The sequence below is a fragment of the Dermacentor silvarum genome, chromosome 1, assembly GCF_013339745.2.
Source record: "Dermacentor silvarum isolate Dsil-2018 chromosome 1, BIME_Dsil_1.4, whole genome shotgun sequence".
Classification (NCBI taxonomy): domain Eukaryota; kingdom Metazoa; phylum Arthropoda; class Arachnida; order Ixodida; family Ixodidae; genus Dermacentor; species Dermacentor silvarum.
The window spans coordinates 382,996,548-383,017,071 of record NC_051154.1 but is presented as its reverse complement, the minus strand read 5'-3'; the positions used below and the strand labels follow the sequence as shown (position 1 = coordinate 383,017,071).

General features: G+C 45.3%; 2 protein-coding genes across 2 annotated transcripts; both read left to right on the top strand.

Annotated features, from left to right (window-relative positions):
• Positions 1 to 6,623: 6,623 nt before the first annotated feature.
• Positions 6,624 to 8,137, top strand: LOC125942450 (THAP domain-containing protein 1-like). Its single transcript, XM_049660618.1, has 3 exons — positions 6,624 to 6,885; positions 7,631 to 7,763; positions 8,015 to 8,137. Exons 1-3 carry the CDS (start codon positions 6,724 to 6,726, stop codon positions 8,098 to 8,100), a joined length of 381 nt encoding a protein of 126 aa, XP_049516575.1. The 5' UTR covers positions 6,624 to 6,723; the 3' UTR covers positions 8,101 to 8,137.
• A 55-nt stretch (positions 8,138 to 8,192) lies between these two features.
• Positions 8,193 to 12,247, top strand: LOC119454301 (uncharacterized). Its single transcript, XM_049663169.1, has 7 exons — positions 8,193 to 8,374; positions 8,774 to 8,833; positions 8,922 to 8,972; positions 9,070 to 9,135; positions 9,919 to 10,023; positions 11,309 to 11,422; positions 11,552 to 12,247. Exons 1-7 carry the CDS (start codon positions 8,296 to 8,298, stop codon positions 12,004 to 12,006), a joined length of 930 nt encoding a protein of 309 aa, XP_049519126.1. The 5' UTR covers positions 8,193 to 8,295; the 3' UTR covers positions 12,007 to 12,247.
• Positions 12,248 to 20,524: the final 8,277 nt, after the last annotated feature.

The following is a 20,524-nucleotide window of genomic DNA, read 5'->3' as shown; positions in this document are numbered from 1 at the left end:
AACTCGTTCCGGTAGAGAAGTTTTTTCTTTTTTTTTTCAGGAAGTAATGGCATGCGCCAACAAAGCTTACAAAACAAAATTGCATTGAGGCGCGCCTTGTTTTACGAGTTAACTTGCGAGCGACGTGTCCTATACAAACTAATGGATAACGCCGGCAGATGCTTAATGCGAATGCGACAAATTCAAACACTGCATGAAGGCTCCGCCCTCTTGCTAAACACCTCTGTAATCTCTCTCTTACCCTTAACTATTGAAGATTCTCGGTACCGCAGACACGACCCGCCGCTCAATTTGCGCATAATGACTGATGCGCAGGAGAGCCAACTTCCGCGTATGCTATACGCAGTTTCTTCTTTTCGATTACTTTTTTGGAGTGCCCATTTTGCAGCGCAACACTAACGAACTTGCAAGAGGAAGATGAAAGGATAGTGATAAATCGGAACACCCGGGAGGTCACAGTTGGCCCAGCTTTATCGTTTTCCTCACGCGAATGTTTTTATGGCGTGCATTCCACTCTACGACGTCGGGGTACCCTGGGTTCTTTGCTCCTCTGCGTCGCGTGCAGCTCGTCTCGTGACCGTGCCTGGCGCGAGCACCGATCTCCCTTGGGAGACATATTTCTGGCGCACACGCGGAGGACGCAATTTTAACGCAGCGTTAAGCGCCCCCTGCCGCAAATATTCCCGGCACCGACGCCGGCGTTGGCGTCCCGAGAGCGAAAATTGCTGTATATATTCTATACGGCACTAACGTTCTTCTATCAGTAAAGTTTCTCATGCCTTGTCCTACATTTTTTTTACAAAGTTACTGCTCGGAATTTTGAGAATGACAGCCCAGAAAAAAATGTCAAGAAACAAAACAGCTTTTACGACAAAGCTGTATATGGCTAGGGTTACGTGGTGTAAGCGCGCACAAGCGAAAATGAATAGATCACACTCGATGACCGCAGACAACCACTGCCAAAACGCTGGCAGCAAGCGCAGCCGCGCAGCGAGCGAAGGTTCGTGTGGTCTATCGCTTCAACGGAAATTTAGCGGCGAATGCACGGCGCATACAAATGTCGCAGCCGTGTGGAGATCGCTTGCAAGATACGGTGCGCGCGACAACACCGGCAGCCCTTACCGGCGCAAAGTACAAGAACGCATTTGTTGGCAGAGTAGACTCACCTCCCCCTCCCTCCCGCGCTGCCTTCCCGTTTTCCTCCTTTCGCGTGGGAGATTGCGTCGCCAGTTCCCCTTGCGCCCGGTTGCAAGATACGCATTTGATGCCGCAGCACAGCGTCGCCCCCCCCCCACTCCCTCCCTCTCGAAAACCCGCGGCCTTTCGCGCGACGGAAGTCTCGTTTGCTGTCCGTTCGCGCGCTGTCCGTTCGCTCACGAAGAGCGCGTTTTCACTCGCACATACGGCGCACGGCGACAACTTTATGGCCCTTGGACTTTATGCGGAACCTCACGGCGACGCCGACGGCAGAAATCCGCTTGAAGTGTCCATATAATTGCTATCGCAATATTAGTCGGTTAAAACTTAAGAAGACAGGACAGGCGCCCCGCCCTGATCACTGAAGCACAGCAGCCGATTGCCACCGCGACTAAAGAAATAGTCCCGCTGACGCGACTCGGCCCAGCTCGAAGCGCGGCCTGCCATGTCCTCTGTCGGCAGGGTCACCGGCCGTCCGACTCATGGCATCAGTCTAGAATGCGCGCCCATTGGTTGATGCTCGTGTACATCCGCCTTTGAGGGGCAAATCTCGCTGCCTTCTAAAGTTGTACACGGCTATATAGATGGCGAGAGGAGGCGATCGCGCAGGTTTACGGCGGATTTCATACTCGTAGCTGGTAAAATTAGATAAAATGGCCCGGTCCCATGTAAGGCTCTTCAAAATTGCGGCAAAAAAGAGGGCCCCTGACAAGAGTCTGCACGTTGGTTATATCGTTTATATAAATTGTAGTAACATTTACTTACTAATTAAAATAACAAACATCGTGCAATGCACCGACCATCTAAGCCTGTGAATATTTCGCTGGATATCCAGAGCACGAGCATGGCTATCACAACACTATAGCATGATAAAGAACGCCAGCAGCGGGGACGAACGGTTCGTACCGCCATGCGATTCACCGCGACTCCGAAAATTAGATTCATCCTCATCTGTATATTTTTATGTCCAATACAGGACGGACTCTGTCAGCGATATCCAATTACCCCTGTCCCTTAACTTAGGCTATGCGATCTGCAACACTTGGGGCGTGGAAAAAGAGCCTAAGAAGGATGACAGTGCGCATAAAGTTAGCAGCCATCCCTGCTCGCCCTTGTTTTATTGCACCCCCAATGATTACCAACAATTGGATACGGCACGCGGGCCGCGTAAGCGTCAGCCGTGCACAGTCATTCGCAGCGGCGGCAGGGCTAGATGAGAAGACGCGTGCTCTCCTCCCCATGCGCGCATTTGATCATGTGTCGTCCAACTAACCCGAATATGCACCGCGTGGGAAGATAATGTCGATCAAGCCGCCATCCTTTTCGGCTCAGTGTCACGGGCTTTTTCTCGCACCCACAGTGTATGGGTCGCTCACTCATATGGATTTTGCACTATATACGAAATATCACAGCGACGACAGCGATAATTTGCCTGAAGTGCTGATACAATTGCTGTCGCGATAAAGGAGAAATAGAAAACAGGCGTCGATCTCGCTTCTACCGTGGCTGCGGACGTTGCAATGTGCACCGGCTATACAAACACAGCGTGGGCACCAACGAAAAAACCAACACTGGGCACCTCGCTTATCGGTACTTCGCCAGAACCCGTCTGACGTTGAAAGGGAAGCGTATTTTCCACCGCATAAGCACCAGCGGAAACATTACACTAGGCGCGCGGGGAGACAGCGCACGCGAAAGGACCAGCCATCTCGGATGGCCCAAGCTTGAACTCGGCGCCGATTAACTCCGAAATGAAGCGCGGGACCCGCGTATGTATGGCAGAGGCAGGAAAAGTACGAGTTGAAGACCCGTGTATAAATCTGCTAGGCGAAAGAACACTCCACGCCGCTTCCAAGAAGGTTTCCTCAGCTAACTTGTTTCCATCAGCGAGTGACATGTACCGCCAGAGGTTCTATGAAGTACTTGACACAGTGCTGTCTTCGTTAAACAACAGGTATCCACCTGATATGTGGCAGCATAAGTCCCACATTGAGCAGCTTGCCATAGGGTTGGAAGACGAAGCATATATAACGTAGGGCTACGGTGACGACCTTGAACCAGGACGCCTGACTTTGCACAGAGATATGCTGATTGACATTTTATACCAGCAAAGGTCGTCATCATTTCACACGTTCGAGGACGTCGTGCACATGTTTACGGCGGGTTAGGGCGAACACCTGCGAAACCTTTTGCCGGAAATGGCCAAGCTCAAAAAGATTGCGTTGCCATACCAGTCTCGTCGACCACATCCGAGAGGTCCTTTTCTTGCCTTCGGCGACTGAAAATGTACTTGCGGTCCACGACTGGACAAGCCCGTTTGAACCATCTGGCAATTTTGCACGCCGACAAAAAACGCTCCCGCAAAATCAATTTGAATAAGATTGTCGACGTCTTCATCTCCAGATCAAGTGGCCGAACGAACACTTCTTCAATGGTGGTGAAATCATCGCATCAGACAGCAAAGTGATGTCTTTGATAGGAGAGAGAAAGGCACCAACTTACAAGTCAAAGCAAACCACCTGGCTTAGAAAACAACGCAAAAAGGTATACAAAGGAACGAAAATGGCGTACATAACAGCGCAAGCAGAGTGAGGCCACTGAGGCCAGAAAACAAGCGCAGTTGCGCTATTTGTAAAACTCCGCAGTCCATGCTGTGCATTTTCCTTTTAATTTTTATTCGTCATATGCTGCATTTGCCGCTCAATAACACAATCCACGCTGGTCTTGTTATATATATATATATATATATATATATATATTTGCTACGAGTCCTCTCGCGCTTTTGCGATATTACTGTCTTAGTTATTTATTTACTTATGTATTATGTTTATTTGTTTGGGCACCTGACGATTTTTGCTCTATAATGCTTTATTCTGCCTCCGGAAAATAAACGAAACCAGTGGCATAAGGCATGCTTTGACAAGTAATGAAGCTATGGCGTCATAAATTCGCATTATACTTATGCTAATAATTCGTCATAAGTTGTGTTCAGAAATTGTTATATATCGTTAAATTATGTCTTATCTTCTCAATAACTGACCTTTCGTCAGGAAAAGATTTTTTGATTGTATCTTTTTTATTAAAACATTTACAAGGCGTTACATGTTTTTTTTTCATTAATGTGTATTTGTGCGACGTCATGCGCACGAAACAAATATATCTCCCCAACGTGTTTAACTGAATTCGCTTGTCGCATGGCTCATCCGAGAGATGAATGAATGAATGAATGGTTTTTATTTCTTTTCACACTGAAGAAGAGGAGACAGGACTAAAAGCTGAGGTACAGCTTGACGAGGGTCCCGCCCCCTTATACGTTTGACAGCAGAGCACTGCAGAAACATTACGAAAAATGCAACACTAGCAACAAAGTAATATTGGAAACAAAATGCACTTTCAACAAAAGAAAATCTAGTATAAAATTACACAAAGACATATATACACATAGAATTTCGCATTCATACCTATATACACGCATGCAGATACAGACCATATGCATAAGCAATGCACACAGATCTATATACACGTATGTACAGGTGTGCTATCACGCACTCATCACTGCAATATGTAAACAAAACTTTTATGACATACTAGTCTATTTGGCATAACTGACTGAATAGTCTTATTTCGTTATTGGAATTGCATAAAGGATCAAAGTCTTCCTGTGCGAGTTGATTAAGTAGAATGGGTACTGTATGTGTTAATGATTGTTTATCGTAATTGGTCCGAGGTGTGCGGGCGTGCCAGCCTAGTATCACGGATGCTACGTTTGCTTTTAAATCGGCCAGAGAAAACACAATAGATTTATTAGACTTCAAATATGACCTGTAGCTCAAATTAAACGATAGTATAAAAAGAATGCAGGCAAGATTTCAAACTTTGATTTGTCGTAGAAAATAAACGAGGGACATTGGCAATGTATCGTACTAGCAAATGCAATTTCATAAGGTTTACCTTGCTAGTAGTGCCCCAAACGAGGTGTATTGCAGAACTGACAATACTAAAGTATTATAAAGTAAAACTTTAATTTTAACAGGAAGAAAGGGTTTCAATCGACCTATTGTGCCTACAGCAGATGATAGCTGTTCTACGTGATCAGCGAATGTTACCCCTAAGATGCCACTCTCTTGCTGGTAAGAGAGGACTCAGGCTGTACAACCTTCTACTTTGAGGTCTTGCGCTCGTCACTTCAGTGAACAATAGAGGTCACACGAAGTTTCCAGTGTAATCCATGCGTAGGGTTCGGAAAGGTGGTCAGGCCCAAGCCCCCCCGGAAAAATGAAAACTTTCCGCCTATGCCTATGATCGCGTCTAATATAAGGCTTCAGGTGCCTATTTTAAGCGCCTACAACATGCATTGATGGTGCCTAAGAACCCGGCCTATAGTGCTGACATTCCGCGTCGTAGACGCGACTCAAGATCAGCAGTGCGCGGAGTCTGTGTATTAATTTCTTTTTGTGTCTTGAGCTGCAGTGTGACGGACATCACCTTTGTCCACTCTTAGCTTGCGAGTAAGCTTGTAAAGAGAGGCATAACGATGGAAGACTACAATGGCTCCTAAAGCAACCATTTTCGAGAACGTCAGCCAAAGGCCTCTAATACGGGGAGGAAGACTTGCTTAATTTTAAATCTATGTATATAGAACTTAAATCACTGTTTAATTCTTGTATTTTCTTCTCGTTTGCTTAACTCGTTCCGGTAGAGAAGTTTTTTTCTTTTTTTTTCTGGACGTAATGGCATGCGCCAACAAACCTTACAAAACAAAATTGCATTGAGGCGCACCTTGTTTTACGAGTTAACTTGCGAGCGACGTGTCCTGTACAAACTAATGGATAACGCCGGCAGATGCTTATTGCGAATGCGACAAATTCAAACACTGCATGAAGGCTCCGCCCTCTTGCTAAACACCTCTGTAATCTCTCTCTTACCCTTAACTATTGAAGATTATCGGTACCGCAGACACGACCTGCCGCTCAATTTGCGCATAATTGATGCGTAGGAGAGCCAACGGCCGCGTATGCTATACGTAGTTTCTTCTTTTCGATTACTTTTTTGGAGTGCCCATTTTGCAGCGCAACACTAACGAACTTGAAAGAGGAAGATGAAAGGATAGTGATAAATCGGAACACCCGGGAGGTCACAGTTGGCCCAGCTTTATCGTTTTCCTCACGCGAATGTTTTTATGGTGTGCATTCCACTCTACGACGTCGGGGTACCCTGGGTTCTTTGCTCCTCTGCGTCGCGTGCACCTGGTCTCGTGACCGTTCCTGGCGCGAGCGCCGATTAAAGCCCCTCAATAAAAAAAAAAGTAGCGACATCTGTTGAAGATTGCCGCTTTCCTCCTCTCCTGCCCGTTCTCTCGGCGCTCGGCCCTCCGATTGGCCGAATGCTGTCACGTGCTCTCTCGCGTTTTTTTTTTCTTGCTTGTTTTTTGCTCCCGCCACCATCGCGGTGCCAGACCATTGCGAGCCGTGTATGGAGGCACCACGCATCGCGTCTCCTTTGCGCTTTTAAGGCGTAGTGTTCGCGATGCCGTCTTGCTCGGCATTCGGGTGCAGAACACGCGAAACAGACGGCAAGCGACTCTTCCGGATTCCATCAGCGAAGCGAGACGCGGCGCAGAGGAAGGTCTGGCTTCAAAGAATCAGCCGCGCTGATTTCAACCCAACACAATGGTCCCGGCTGTGTGAGGTAAGCGAGCGATTCTTCAATGATCCCTAATCTCACATGCTGCCACTTGCTGTGTGAGGCTTCGTTAGTTTTTCTCCCTCCTAAGTGCCGCACTGTTCGCGCTGCATGTTCGCGCTGCATTTGCAACTTTCGTGGCCGGATTTCATCTTGTCCTCAAACGCACGTGGTTTTTGTTGACTCGGTTATACCATCCATGGCGTTGTGTTTGTGTGGCCTGAATGTATGCGAACGGCACGTTTTGAGTGTATCGCAGTATGTTACGAAGCGGTGACGGTACGTAGGGAAAAATGGGCGCTTACCTGCGGAAAGACCATTAGGGCTATTTAGCTAGGGCGACTTTGCGCCTTTAGCAAAAACTCGGTGGTCGGCGAAGAGCAATGTTCTTGTCGCTAAAACTTGTCGCTATCGTCCTAGATCTCGAGGACCGATAACTATCTCGAAAATGGTAGAAAGTGCTGCGCGTGAAAAGTGTGCTCAGTATTCTAGTCGTGTATCGCGTAGCAGAACAAGAGATAGTGACCTGTGCTGGCGGCGAGCTGAAAAAGGAAAACGGTATACAAGACTTCCCGGCGATATGTAGCAGAACAAGAGATAAGTACCTGTGCTGGCGGCGAGCTAAAAAAGGAACACCGTATACAAGACTTCCCGGCGATAATAACTTTTGCCGGGAATGTTGTGTTACGCCTTATACTTGAAGGAGCGAGGTTTTACGGTGACCTTGTTTTCTGATTTCACGTTTGCGCAGGATCACTTCACGGATGATCAATTTGAGCCGGTGATTCTGCAGAGCTGTGGCACAAAAAAATTGAAGCGTCAAGCCATTCCATCGCTCTTCGTTCATCGGAAGCAGCTGAAGCAGAGGAAGCCGCCTGCCAAACGTAAGAATACACCGTGCACTTCAAAGACATTACCGTGTCGGAATGCCGACATCCTCAAAAACGAAGAGGTTTGAGGTTGTAGCATTCTTTGGGGCGGATTATGGTAATTTCGAATAAACAACAGTACATCCTCTCACCAGTTTTATGGATTTTAATTTCCAGCATAAAATATGTACAATGTGTGAGTTGGGTATATATGAAGCTGTGGGTGTATCAAATTAAATATAGATTTAATCTCCCCCATCATACAGGTTCTGGTGTGACATCTTGCAGCACACATTTTTCACCATCACAAGAGAGAAATGGTGTTGTTGGTGAGTCAGTAATTACTGTGTGATGCCAATCACCATGTTGCACTTGGTACGATGCAAAGCCCATTGATGGTGAATGTTCTTTTTTTCATGAACTCTTTGGAAGCTGGCTCTGCTGATAGCTTGCCACCGGCAAGGCGATTTTCATCCATAAAGCAAACACATAGGGGCTTTTCGTCCTTGCCTTTTTTTTTCTTCTCGCGCTTTCGTGTCTAACAGTAATGTTATGCGCAGGCACAGAGGCATCTTTGGCACCGAGTGGCCTTGAGCTCCTGCTCGCAGCTGTGGACTGCATTGATGGTGAGGATCTCTGGTAACTTCAGAAGAGAGAAGGCAGGAGTATGAGATTCTTGACAACACGAAAGAAAATGAATAACAATCGATCGGGGCCTCATTTCATTTCGACAAGAATACTTGTCTTCGTCCGGCCCAGAGAAATACAAAGTCTGCTTAACAAAACAGTTGGTGATGCATTATTCTTTCTTAATACGGTTATTCAGCACTATTTTTTATGGCGAAGATATAATGTGTCCTCGTCATAAAAAGTAGCGCTGAATTTAAAAAAAAACACGACCCGTTGTCGAAACCTTGGCTAGTAAACTGAGGCTATCCATCAATCCTTGTTCATTATGTTTTGTGTTCTCCCTGGTGACTTACATTTTTATTTCCTCGCATGACTGTTTCTCTGTCATGATGCAGGCACTGTGCCCTCTTGCGCAACAAAGTCTCCATTCCAGGAGGACACACATAATGTTACCTGTGAGTGTTTGCCGGGTGCCATTCATTTATGCGTCGCATTGCTACAGTACACAGCAATTCTATGGTATGGTGTGTTTTTTGTCTGTAGGCTGCTCGGATGTAGACTCTACTAGCCCTATGCTGCAGAGATCACAGCAGGGTAAGGACTTTGTGCTACAAAATGCTTTCTTCGGGGGGTTTATAGTTTTGGTATTTCCTCTGCCTCTTCTCATTATCAACATTTACATTATGCCCAGATATACCACCTCCTTTTACATCTGCTACCCACGAGCTCCTTCCTGAATCTACAGCTCAAGTTGACGGTGAGGATTTCTTTCTGTTAATTCTCATTACACTTGCCTATGGCATGCATTTGCATGTTATTCAATTACGCCATCAAACTGCACTGCAAATTTATCTCGCGCCTCTAATGTAAGAGGTATTGGGAATAGTAAATCTCTGCTATTATGATGTACATGTAGCTTTTAGCTAGCACAAGCCACATCAGTCAGATTTCACTTGATGTACCTGCCTGCGTAAGTCGCTTTCACTCTCATTAAATCCACACGTGTCAAGGCTCAACGGTTGTGTCGGTAGTGCGTTACATTGTTCACCTTAGGCTGACTCGCGTTTGAAACAGCAGCTGAGTACGAGCCAATTTCATATATGCACAAGTGCAGCTATTAAAGCCGTTGTGGTGACTGTGGCATTGTGCTACTAAGCCAAAGAACGTGGGATCGAATTCTGGCCGCAGCAGCCGCATTTTGAGGGGGTCAACTGCAAAAACACATGGGCTACCATGCATTGGGTGCACATTAAAGAACCGCAGGTGGTGAAAATTAATCCGGAGTCCCTCACTACGATGTGCCTCGTAATCAAGTTGTGGTTTTGCACGTAAAACCCCAGAATGTAATTTTTGAATTAAGCCTCAAGGTTAACTGCGAAGAAGCTTTCAGTTTGTGTCAAAGATTTGCGAGTCCATAAAGCAAAAGGTCAGTGGGGGATAGTATACTTCATGCAACTGAAAATGGTTATTGCACAGGTCATCTGTCATGCCACCTTCTACAGCGTGTTTTCTTGCTGCATTTTTCACTCGGAATGCTCAGCAGCCTCCTTGCCCAGCCATACATCTACAGTATGCCCAGCCTTACAACTTCCGCATACATCTGCTAGTCCCAAGCTGTTTCCTGGATTTGCATCCCAATTTGACGGTGAGGATTTCTTGCGGTTAATACTCATTACACTTGCATATGGCATGCATTTTCATGTTATTCAATTCAGTCTGCACAGCAAATTTTACTTGTGCCTCTAATGCAAGAGGTATTGTCAATAGTAAATTTCGGGTATTATAGCTTACAACTGGCTTGTAGCTAGCACAAGCTACATCAGTCATTTCTCACATGATATGCCTGCTTACGTAAATGGCTTTCGCTCTTCACAATCCTCGCCTGTCAATGTGTCAGGGCAGGCACGTAGCCAGGATTTTTTTTCGGGGGGGGGGATGCCTAATTGATCGAAAGAAACTCTTTCTGCGGCAAAAAAAGGAAAAAAGTTACGCGGAAATATAGAAGGTGCTTAATTATTAGAAAAGAACCCGAACAAAGTGGAATGCAGCACAAGAAGCGAGTTAATCCGAGATGGAAAGCAAGTTTTTGACACTGGAATAAAGCTAGTGCGTGTGCACCAGGAATAATACTTTCCAACCAAATAATCTCCACCTAGAAGTGCCATACAGAGTCAATAACGAAAAGAGTAGTGACATAAAAAAAGAATGCAAAGGAATCCAGGCGCCCACTTAGATGTGCGGCAAATAAAAAAAATTGTCGGACGCTTTCTCTACCCAAGTTCTCACTCTCTGTCTCAACAACAGGCCTGCGAGAAAAACGTGAGCCATTTTATGACAGCAATTCTTAACCAAAAACACATTTGGGACAACAAAGAACCAAAACACGCATATGCTTTCATGACACAAAAGATGCAGAACGCAAACATTCGTTGTGCTGTGCTTTTGGAATTAAAGTGATTTCCGAATAAAGGTTCTTGGGGTAGCTGTTCTTGGCGAGTTCCTTGACTATCGTTTGTTTTTTATTGTTTAAATCCACACGCCGCTACTTGTACTTGGGCCTCTATCTCTTGCGTTAATGGCCGACTGGACGAATTTCGGGGGTGGAGGGGGGCGGGCTGAGCCCTCCCCTGCCTATGTGCCTGCGTAAGGGGTTGGGTCAGAGGAGCATTACACACACTGGTTGCCTTAGGCTGACCTAGGTTTGAGTCAGCAGCTGAGTATCAGCCAATGTCATATGTGCACAAGTACAGCTAATAAAGCCTCAAAGTTAACTGCAGAGCAACTTTCAGTTGGTCTCAACGATTGAGGTCCTTATAATGGAAAAGGTCAGCGGAGAATACATTTCTTCTGGCAACTGCAGATGTTTATTACACTTGTTTATTCTCGCACAGCCGCCTATACCTTATTTTCTTGGTGTGTTTCTCACTCAGAATACTCAGCTGCCTCATTACCCAGCCACACATGTGCAATATGTCCAGGCCTCCAAACCCCTCCTATATCTGCTAGCCACAAGCTTCTGCCTGGATCTGTAGTCCAAGTTGATGGTGAGGTTTTCTTTTGAATTCAAAGCAGATTTTCAAAGTTGAATATGAACACTTTCTATTGCTTAACAAATAAGACATGATGTGACTGCTCTTGCCTTATGATTCAATTTTTGACTTTGTTTCAACTAGGGAGCTCATCAGCCGAGGTCCTTTCGACAACAAACGTGGCTGCTCTGCACAAGAGAATTGCAGAACTGGAGGATAAGCTGCAAAGCCACAAACGAAGACTGTCTGTTTGTCAGCGGCAGAAAAATGCTGCAGTACAAGAGAAGAACCTCCTCAAGAGACGGGTTGATCAGTTTTTAGGAACTGACCAGCTGCAATGCATGGAGAGGCCTACGATGCGTGGCAGGCCATGGTCAACGCCTACTATAGAGAAGGGGCTGAAGATCAGGCTCACATGCGGACGTAGGGGTTACAACATCGTTCAAGAGATTGGGACGCCACTGCCATCGGAACGAACGCTTCAGAGGCACCTAGAAAGCTTCAAGTTTTCACCTGGCATACTTCATGAAATCCTACCGTCTCTTTCCATCAAAGTGAGTATGCTTAGCATAGCAGGTGTTTTTTTTTTCCCTTGCTGACCTTACCTACTTCAGCAATAAGGCTCTGAGGTGGTATGAAAACTAACTACAAGCACTGTTAAGTCTTTCGGGGAAACAGGGAATACATTCAGTGGCTGCTGTTTCCTCTGGCTACTGCGTTCAGTTACTGAGTTTTTTTACGTTTATTTTTTTAATGCTGGTATAGCATTCATTATCATGTGACATACCAAGTTTACATGCTATCTTCTATTTATCAGGTGAACCTCATGGAGGACTACGAGCGGCACGCCGTCCTGTTATTGGATGAAGTGCAACTTGCATCGGGGCTCGCCTATGACCAAGGAACTGGAGGAGTGATTGGGAAACCAACCATTCCCTTATCAGATGGGACCCTCCCAGAGGATTCAATGGCTACACATGGTCTGGTTTTTATGCTCGCTGGAGTGACCACCCGCTGGAAACAAACGGTGGCATACCATTTTACATCAAATTCCTTTTGCAGTGCTACCGTGAAAGCTGTAGTTATTGACATTATAAAAAATGTGAGGACATTGGAATAAAAATAGATGCAGTAGTCTGCGACATGGGTGGTGGCAATCAAGCACTTTGGAAAGAATTTGGGATTGTTGTTGGAAGATACTGCCACAACAAAGTGTCTTGTTGCCATCCATGCGATAACAGTCGGCAGCTTTACTTTATGGCAGACGTGGCCCATTTGCTCAAGAATCTTCGTAATCACCTTACCCGAGGACAGTCAATATTTTTGCCTGAAGATCTAGTCGGGAAACTTGGCTTATCATCTAATGAAGTAAGCCTTGTCCATGTGAAAAAGCTTCTCGAACTCGACTCTAAACTTGAGCTCAACATTGCGCCTCACCTTAAACCTTCTTGCCTTGACCCCGGTCATTATGAAAAAATGAGTTGGACTGGCATTCTCGCTGTTTAATCATGACACAGCAGCTGCATTACGCCTTCTAGTTCAAAAAGAGGCCCTGTCAGAAGATGCCTTGACTACAGCTTGGTTTTTCGAAACCGTTTTTAAATGGTTTAAGATAATGACATCAAGAACAACCAAGCTGGCTATCAGCAAATTTGATGACGCAAAGTATGTTGAGACGATTTCTTTCATGAAGGATGTCATGAGCTTGTTCTCAAAAATTAAGATAGGTGTCGGAAAACAGTTCTGGAAGCCCATCCAAACTGGCGTTATTTTAGTAACTACAGTTGCCCTTGAGCTCCAGGATTATTATCTTAATAAGAAAGGTTATGTTTGCGTTTTGCTAAGTCAGTTTGGGCAAGATGCGCTAGAAAACCTGTTTTCAACCCTCCGGTCTAACAATCCAGTCCCAGGCCACTCGAGTTTCGCTGTGCGATTCGTGCAGCAACAATGGCGCAGTTCTTCAGGCCAAGCAAATCTGGTAGCTATGACCATGACACTGGGTACTCGCTAATAGGTCTGAGCAGCCTGCCAGCAAGACAAAAGCAGAATGTCGACCCTACGAACATTGCTTTTCCTGATGACGTTCTTGCATTAAGTTCTCTTGAGCAAGAGTCTTTTGAGTACCTTGCTGGTTATGCTGTAAATAATGTCCAGAAAAATATGTCTACTTGTTCTGAATGTCGCAAAGCTGTAACATGCAAAGATGCCAACACACTTACTCAGCTTAAATCTTATACAGAGAAGATACGGCTTGCTTTGCCTTCACCAGCTGTTGTTGTTCAGTTTTTGGAAAGTGCTGAAAATCTTTTCCGCGTAAACAGTGCACAACTTGTGCAGAATGAGCTAACACTTTCCCAGCTTGAGGAATGTGTGCTGCAAAGTGTTACACATGTGAATTGTTTTCCAGATTGTCACAACATTGCGAACAAACTGCTCAAAGTGTACTTGAAAACGAGGCTTCAAATATATTTGCGCAAGGAGAACCAGCGCTTGGCGGAGATCAAGTCCACTGTGAAATGTGGCAGTAGGAGTATTGGTAAACAGGTAGCAACCAGTAATGTAAAATAACGTCAAGCTGGAAGCTTAAAGCGATATGTAGAGAAAATTAATTTCTCCTGTATTGGAAAACTGCCCTTCTATTATACAAAAAACACAACTCCTACCACCAGGAGACGCTTGATAAACCAGAAAAGAAAAGACTGGTTGCAACGCTGCCTTGAAGTTCCTGCTCCAGCTCGCCATGACGTGGATTTTTAAGGCACCTGTTAGTTCTCTATCGGCTTAGTTCTTTATTGGTTCCAATGAACTACATTGTGTTCTAAAGCAGCCATGCACTGAGAGTTCCGGGGACATTTACTGAGTTGGTGTCGCCCGAATCCAAAAATATACTTTGAAATGCATGATGTCACACTGATGTAACAGGTCAAAACTTCAGATGATGTACTTTGACCTTCATTTTCTCTCCTAATAATCAACCTATTATCATAAAATGAATGGCTGCAAAGTTGTGAAATAATATAATATACTCTAAAGTTGTGAAATAATATAATAGTCTAAAGTGGTTTAGTTTTTAAATCTTTAGTGTTCCTTTAACACAACCAGAAAATATTTTCACGCCTTTTGTAATTTCTATACTAGCATTGCTCGACCCCAAGAGCAATGACCTTGATGGCCCAAGTAAATGTTTTCTCTCCCTCTTTCTTTCTCTTTGTGTCTGTTGCAGAGTAGAGTGCACCAGCTCAGGTCAAACTCTGCGCCTTTCGTGTAAATATATTCTCAATCTGTCTTTGCATCATTTTATGTTTAAGGATGTTTTGGTAATGATATTGACGACATGTTTGTTTTGAAAGCAAGCATACCCCAGTAAACTCTTTTAAACCTTCTTTATTCTTGTCATAATTCCTTTCACTCTCCATGTGTTTCAGAGTTATGAGTATGTGCGCCTGCCATTTGAGTACCTAAGTCACAAATCATTTATTACTAGTCATTGTTGTTTTCTGGAGTGTTGAAAATTCCATGTGTGTTATATTAGTTATATTGTGCATGTTGGCAATATTTCAGAAAATGTTTTTAGCAGGCACTATTTTCGCATGCCTGTTCGGTATTTTATTTTTCTCTGTTGTTTTCACGACTTTCACTAGCATGCTGAATGCAATATCTGGTTATTCTGTGTATCATAGTGTCATACTGTGTTGAACACTTGTGATTGTCGCATGTTTCTTCAAATAGCCAGAGGCAAGTACCAAGTCTGACCTGTGGAATGAATGTCTGCAGCTTCGGCCTGTTACTTCCTGTGAACTGTGCTGCATGCTTGCATTTGGGGCTGTTTAATGTACCACAGGTGAATGAGCTGACCCTACATTGCTTTTCAGAAATATGGAAACAAAATGTAAAGGCCCGCACTATCCTCAATACAACACAACTGTTCCGCTGTGATATAAAGAATAGTTGCAAAGTCAATAGAGCTTGTGGACGCGAGATCGCGGGCAACATAGCACATGTTCCATATGCCATCAATGCAAAGTGACAAAGCAACCAAGTCAACTGTGATGTTCTGTTTAGTACCAGACGTTTCTGGCATTCTTGTGGTTTCTTTGGTTATCTTGTTCACCTAGTCTGCCAAAGTCATGTGTATGTAAGTTTACTAATTAAGTTTTTTATTAACGTCTCGCATTTTTGTTGTGCCATATACGCAAAATAAAAATATTAACAATGTGACTTGTTGTGTACTTGCTGTTCCGTGTCCCTTCTCTGAGGAGAAACGGCACAGTTAACTTTCATTGCTCTATTCTTAACCACTGCATCACCAAAAACCTTCTTAAAAAATTATTGCGGCAGGAGGAGGACGGGTGCAATAGCCATTGTAAACGACTAGTGCACCCATGTTGGCCCCTAGTACGTATCAACACTTGACATAGCTTAGGTGCACAAGGTATGTGCTCCTTGCAAAAGCTCATGCAACATTTGCTGGTTCTACCTGTTGCTCTGATTTTTAATTACTGAAATATTTCCTCCCCTAATTGCTTCATTCGAAACTTGGTCCTTGAACAAATAAACGTTGTGCGAGAACGTGAGTAATGGGCTTTTCGAACAAAATGCGCAAACGTACAGCATTGCTTGTATGTTATTTTTTTATCATCTTGGGCGCTAGCAGTCGAGCAGAACTAAACAGAGGAGTGGCAAATGCACCTCGGAGGTAAACTGGGAAGAAGCCCTTCGACCAACTGTCATGCAGTCGCGGGGAATGCAGTTAATTTGTGGTTAAACCCCTTGCCGCTATCAGCTCTCTGCGATGTCGCATTAGCAGGTGCGAGGAGATTAAACGCGACGTCATGACATGTCAACAAAGGAAGCCATTGGCCTCCTTTGAGGGGCATTGCTGCGTTTTTTAGTTGTATGCGACTGCAAATGTGGAAACAGCGTAAAGTGTGCATGACGCAAGGGCACCTGAATGCTGTCATGTCCTCTACCAAACGCTCATACGCATGAATAAAAAAAATATTCTCTCCACATTTCATATAACCGGGGATCATTATTGTGACAGCTTGCTCCTTCGCTTTATATGACAGATTCCGTGTTGCGGGTGCATTAATTCAGTTATTCAATATTGGAAAACGAACAATCCCCCGGAAGAACTGCTAGCAATGCTATCCCCATTGCAACGCCCTTGATTATAGAGTTAACTCATTCCTGCGTGGCTTTGTCAGTGGCCAGGACAAACCTGGATGTTAACTCATAGTTTCTGCTCTGCATTTGATAAGATAGTAGATACAATACGCAGGGTAGAATTTCTCGGACCCGCGCGCAGCACATGCAAGCGGCAATATGATCCGCAAAAGCAGCCTCGCATACACCTGTAAGATGACCGCTGCCGCGCTACTCAAGTCCGCAAAAAAAAAAAGAAAAAATGTGTGGAGTAGTGTAAGGCTTCCTGCAAGCGAGCGAAGCCACTAGCCTCATTATCGACGGACCGCTTCCGCCGAATGATCGGTAGCTCACTAGTCAGTGAAACCTGTAAGACAACTGCATATATACAGCTGGTGGATCATTCACTCCCGAAGCGTAGTCATTAGCGGCGTTTACATGAATACGACAGAAGCGTATCGTATCAGCTTTCAAGCGTATCGTATCTCATGTAAACGAGGTAATTCGCTAGGAAGGCGTATCGCATCCAATGCGCCAAACAAGGGTAGTTGAAATGAAGAATGCGCATTTCAGCGGCGCATGTAAACAGAAGCGTATCGCATCAGTAATTATGGGAAAGCATTCGCTGCGGGATTACAACCGGTCAACCAACCAGCGGCGCGGCCGCTGCCGCACTGCGAGACATCAAAACAAACATGGCGGCTGAAAAAGCAGGTGCGTCGCACGGTCCTGTTGCTCGCGAGTGTTGTGTCTGGCGGTCCTTCGGGACAAAGGAGGCCTCATCGACAGACGTGAACATGTCAAGTGCTCTTCACGTTTGTCGCGGCCGGGAAGTGTCACCGTCAGTCACCTGGGACTGATGGATGTGCAATTAGTCCCCAGACTGCAATGGGTCATCGGCCTCGTGCGTAGCTAAAACGACAACGTCGCTCTTGGTGTGTTTCGTGAAGCACCAGCGCCCGCCCGAGCTACGACGAGGCCCGGCGCCGACTGCGACGCGCCAACCTGGAGCCCATTATAAGACAACAGCCACCGCTCTCCCTGGAAATGGTGGCTTCCGCGAACTGACCGCCACGGAGAGGCGACTAATTCTTGCAAGGGGCCAGCGTCAAGCATTCCCCGTGGGAACGACATCAACGTTTGGTTCCCAAGGTGTCAACCGTTGCCTGTGTGCGGGGGCGATCAGGAAAGATTGGAGGCGGAGCCCGGCAGGAAACGATGGCACATCATAGCGAGATATGACGAACTAGTCGAAGATGGTCTTTGGCTAAGAAGAACCAAAGTGCATTCCCTCGTCGAGTGAAAGTGGGAAACGAAAGGGATAAAAAGCGCGACTTGAGTGTTTTGAGACGCTCGGAGATGTAAACGCTAGAACTTGCAAAGATGTTAGCATGTAGACGGCTCCAATATCATGGAGCCTTACTTGTGAAATATGTACGTTTGTATATAAAACCGTTTTTCTGATCTCTCTGGATATCTCCTCCTCTCGAAACTTGGCGTGGCACCATCCATGGAACCTTCGCGACCGCTCGGACTTCTCAGCACGAGTAAATAGAGGCCCGCTGTGCACGCTAGCCGCTGGCCAACGAGGGACTGGAGCTACTGAAACGCGGAGATGACGGCGCCAGGTCAACCAACGCCGAAGTCGCGCGTGGCATGGCTCAGTTAAAGCCCGACTTAGAGGCTTTAGGCTCACTGTATCACCGCTAATATAGTACAGCCATCTAAGCGCAACGGCATTTATGCGTCCTCTCGTTGTTTCGGCAGCCAGTCATAACATAACGCGAAAAATTCCGATCAAAATACGAGTTCAAGAGCGCGAGCGACACGTAGCCACAGCGCTTCACACGTAGGCACCGCGTAGGGGGAGCCACGGTCGACAGAAGAGAGAGTGAACGCCGGCGCAGGAGGAGGAGAGAGGAGATGGCGCTACTTTTCTTCATTGAGGGGTTTTAGTGGTGCCTCCATACACGGCTCGCAATGGTCTGGCACCGCGATGGTGGCGGGAGCAAAAAACAAGCAAGAAAAAAAAAACGCGAGAGAGCACGTGACAGCATTCGGCCAATCGGAGGGCCGAGCGCCGAGAGAACGGGCAGGAGAGGAGGAAAGCGGCAATCTTCAACAGATGTCGCTACTTTTTTTTTATTGAGGGGTTTTAATCGGCGCTCGCGCCAGGAACGGTCACGAGACCAGGTGCACGCGACGCAGAGGAGCAAAGAACCCAGGGTACCCCGACGTCGTAGAGTGGAATGCACACCATAAAAACATTCGCGTGAGGAAAACGATAAAGCTGGGCCAACTGTGACCTCCCGGGTGTTCCGATTTATCACTATCCTTTCATCTTCCTCTTTCAAGTTCGTTAGTGTTGCGCTGCAAAATGGGCACTCCAAAAAAGTAATCGAAAAGAAGAAACTGCGTATAGCATACGCGGCCGTTGGCTCTCCTGCGCATCAATTATGCGCAAATTGAGCGGCAGGTCGTGTCTGCGGTACCGATAATCTTCAATAGTTAAGGGTAAGAGAGAGATTACAGAGGTGTTTAGCAAGAGGGCGGAGCCTTCATGCAGTGTTTGAATTTGTCGCATTCGCAATAAGCATCTGCCGGCGTTATGCATTAGTTTGTACAGGACACGTCGCTCGCAAGTTAACTCGTAAAACAAGGTGCGCCTCAATGCAATTTTGTTTTGTAAGGTTTGTTGGCGCATGCCATTACGTCCAGAAAAAAAAGAAAAAACTTCTCTACCGGAACGAGTTAAGCAAACGAGAAGAAAATACAAGAATTAAACAGTGATTTAAGTTCTATATACATAGATGTAAAATTAAGCAAGTCTTCCTCCCCGTATTAGAGGCCTTTGGCTGACGTTCTCGAAAATGGTTGCTTTAGGAGCCATTGTAGTCTTACATCGTTATGCCTCTCTTTACAAGCTTACTCGCAAGCTAAGAGTGGACAAAGATGATGTCCGTCACACTGCAGCTCAAGACACAAAAAGAAATTAATACACAGACTCCGCGCACTGCTGATCTTGAGTCGCGTCTGCGACGCGGAATGTCAGCACTATAGGCCGGGTTCTTAGGCACCATCAATGCATGTTGTAGGCGCTTAAAATAGGCACCTGAAGCCTTATATTAGACGCGATCATAGGCATAGGCGGAAAGTTTTCATTTTTCCGGGGGGGGGGGGGCCTGACCAGCTTTCCGAACCCTACCCATGTATGCATATATATATATATATATATATATATATATATATATATATATTACCTTTCATAAAAATTACACTGGAAACTTCGTGTGTCCTCGAACCTATTGTTCACTGAAGTGACGAGCTTACATGAGCATTTGCAAGACCTCAAAGTAGAAGACAATTCTGTTGTACAGCCTGAGTCCTCTCTTACCACCAAGAGAGTGGCATCTCTCGGATGAGCCATGCGACAAGCGGATTCAGTTAAACACGTTGGGGAGATATATTGGTTTTGTGCGCATGACGTCGCACAAATACACATTAATGAAAAAAACCATGTAACGCCTTGTACCTGTTTTAATAAAAAAGATACAATCAAGAAATCTTTTCCTGACGAAAGGTCAGTTATTGAAAAGATAAGACGTAACATGTATAAAAATTTAACGATATATAACAATTTGTGAACACAACTTATGACGAATTATTAGCATAAGTATAATGCGAATTTATGACGCAATAGTTTCATTACTTGTCAAGGCATGCCTTATGCCACTGGTTTCGTTTATTTTCTGGAGGCAGAATAAATCATTATAGAGTAAACATCGTCAAGTGCCCAAACAATTAAACATTATAAATGAGTAAATAAATAACGAAGACAGTAATATCGCAAAAGCGCGAGAGGACTCGTAGCATATATATATATATATATATATATATATATAAGACGAGCGTGGATTGTGTTATTGAGCGGCAAATGCAGCATATGACGAATAAAAATTAAAGGGAAAATGC

Bases quoted from the DNA above. Each gene is read 5' to 3' on its own strand.
- LOC125942450 (XM_049660618.1), top strand. From the start codon at position 6,724: ATGCCGTCTTGCTCGGCATTCGGGTGCAGAACACGCGAAACAGACGGC. The intron at 6,886-7,630 runs GTAAGCGAGCGA...ACGTTTGCGCAG, and splicing joins AATGGTCCCGGCTGTGTGAG to GATCACTTCACGGATGATCA. The intron at 7,764-8,014 runs GTAAGAATACAC...CCCATCATACAG, and splicing joins GAGGAAGCCGCCTGCCAAAC to GTTCTGGTGTGACATCTTGC.
- LOC119454301 (XM_049663169.1), top strand. From the start codon at position 8,296: ATGTTATGCGCAGGCACAGAGGCATCTTTGGCACCGAGTGGCCTTGAG. The intron at 8,973-9,069 runs GTAAGGACTTTG...CATTATGCCCAG, and splicing joins GCTGCAGAGATCACAGCAGG to ATATACCACCTCCTTTTACA. The intron at 10,024-11,308 runs GTGAGGATTTCT...TTTCTCACTCAG, and splicing joins ATTTGCATCCCAATTTGACG to AATACTCAGCTGCCTCATTA.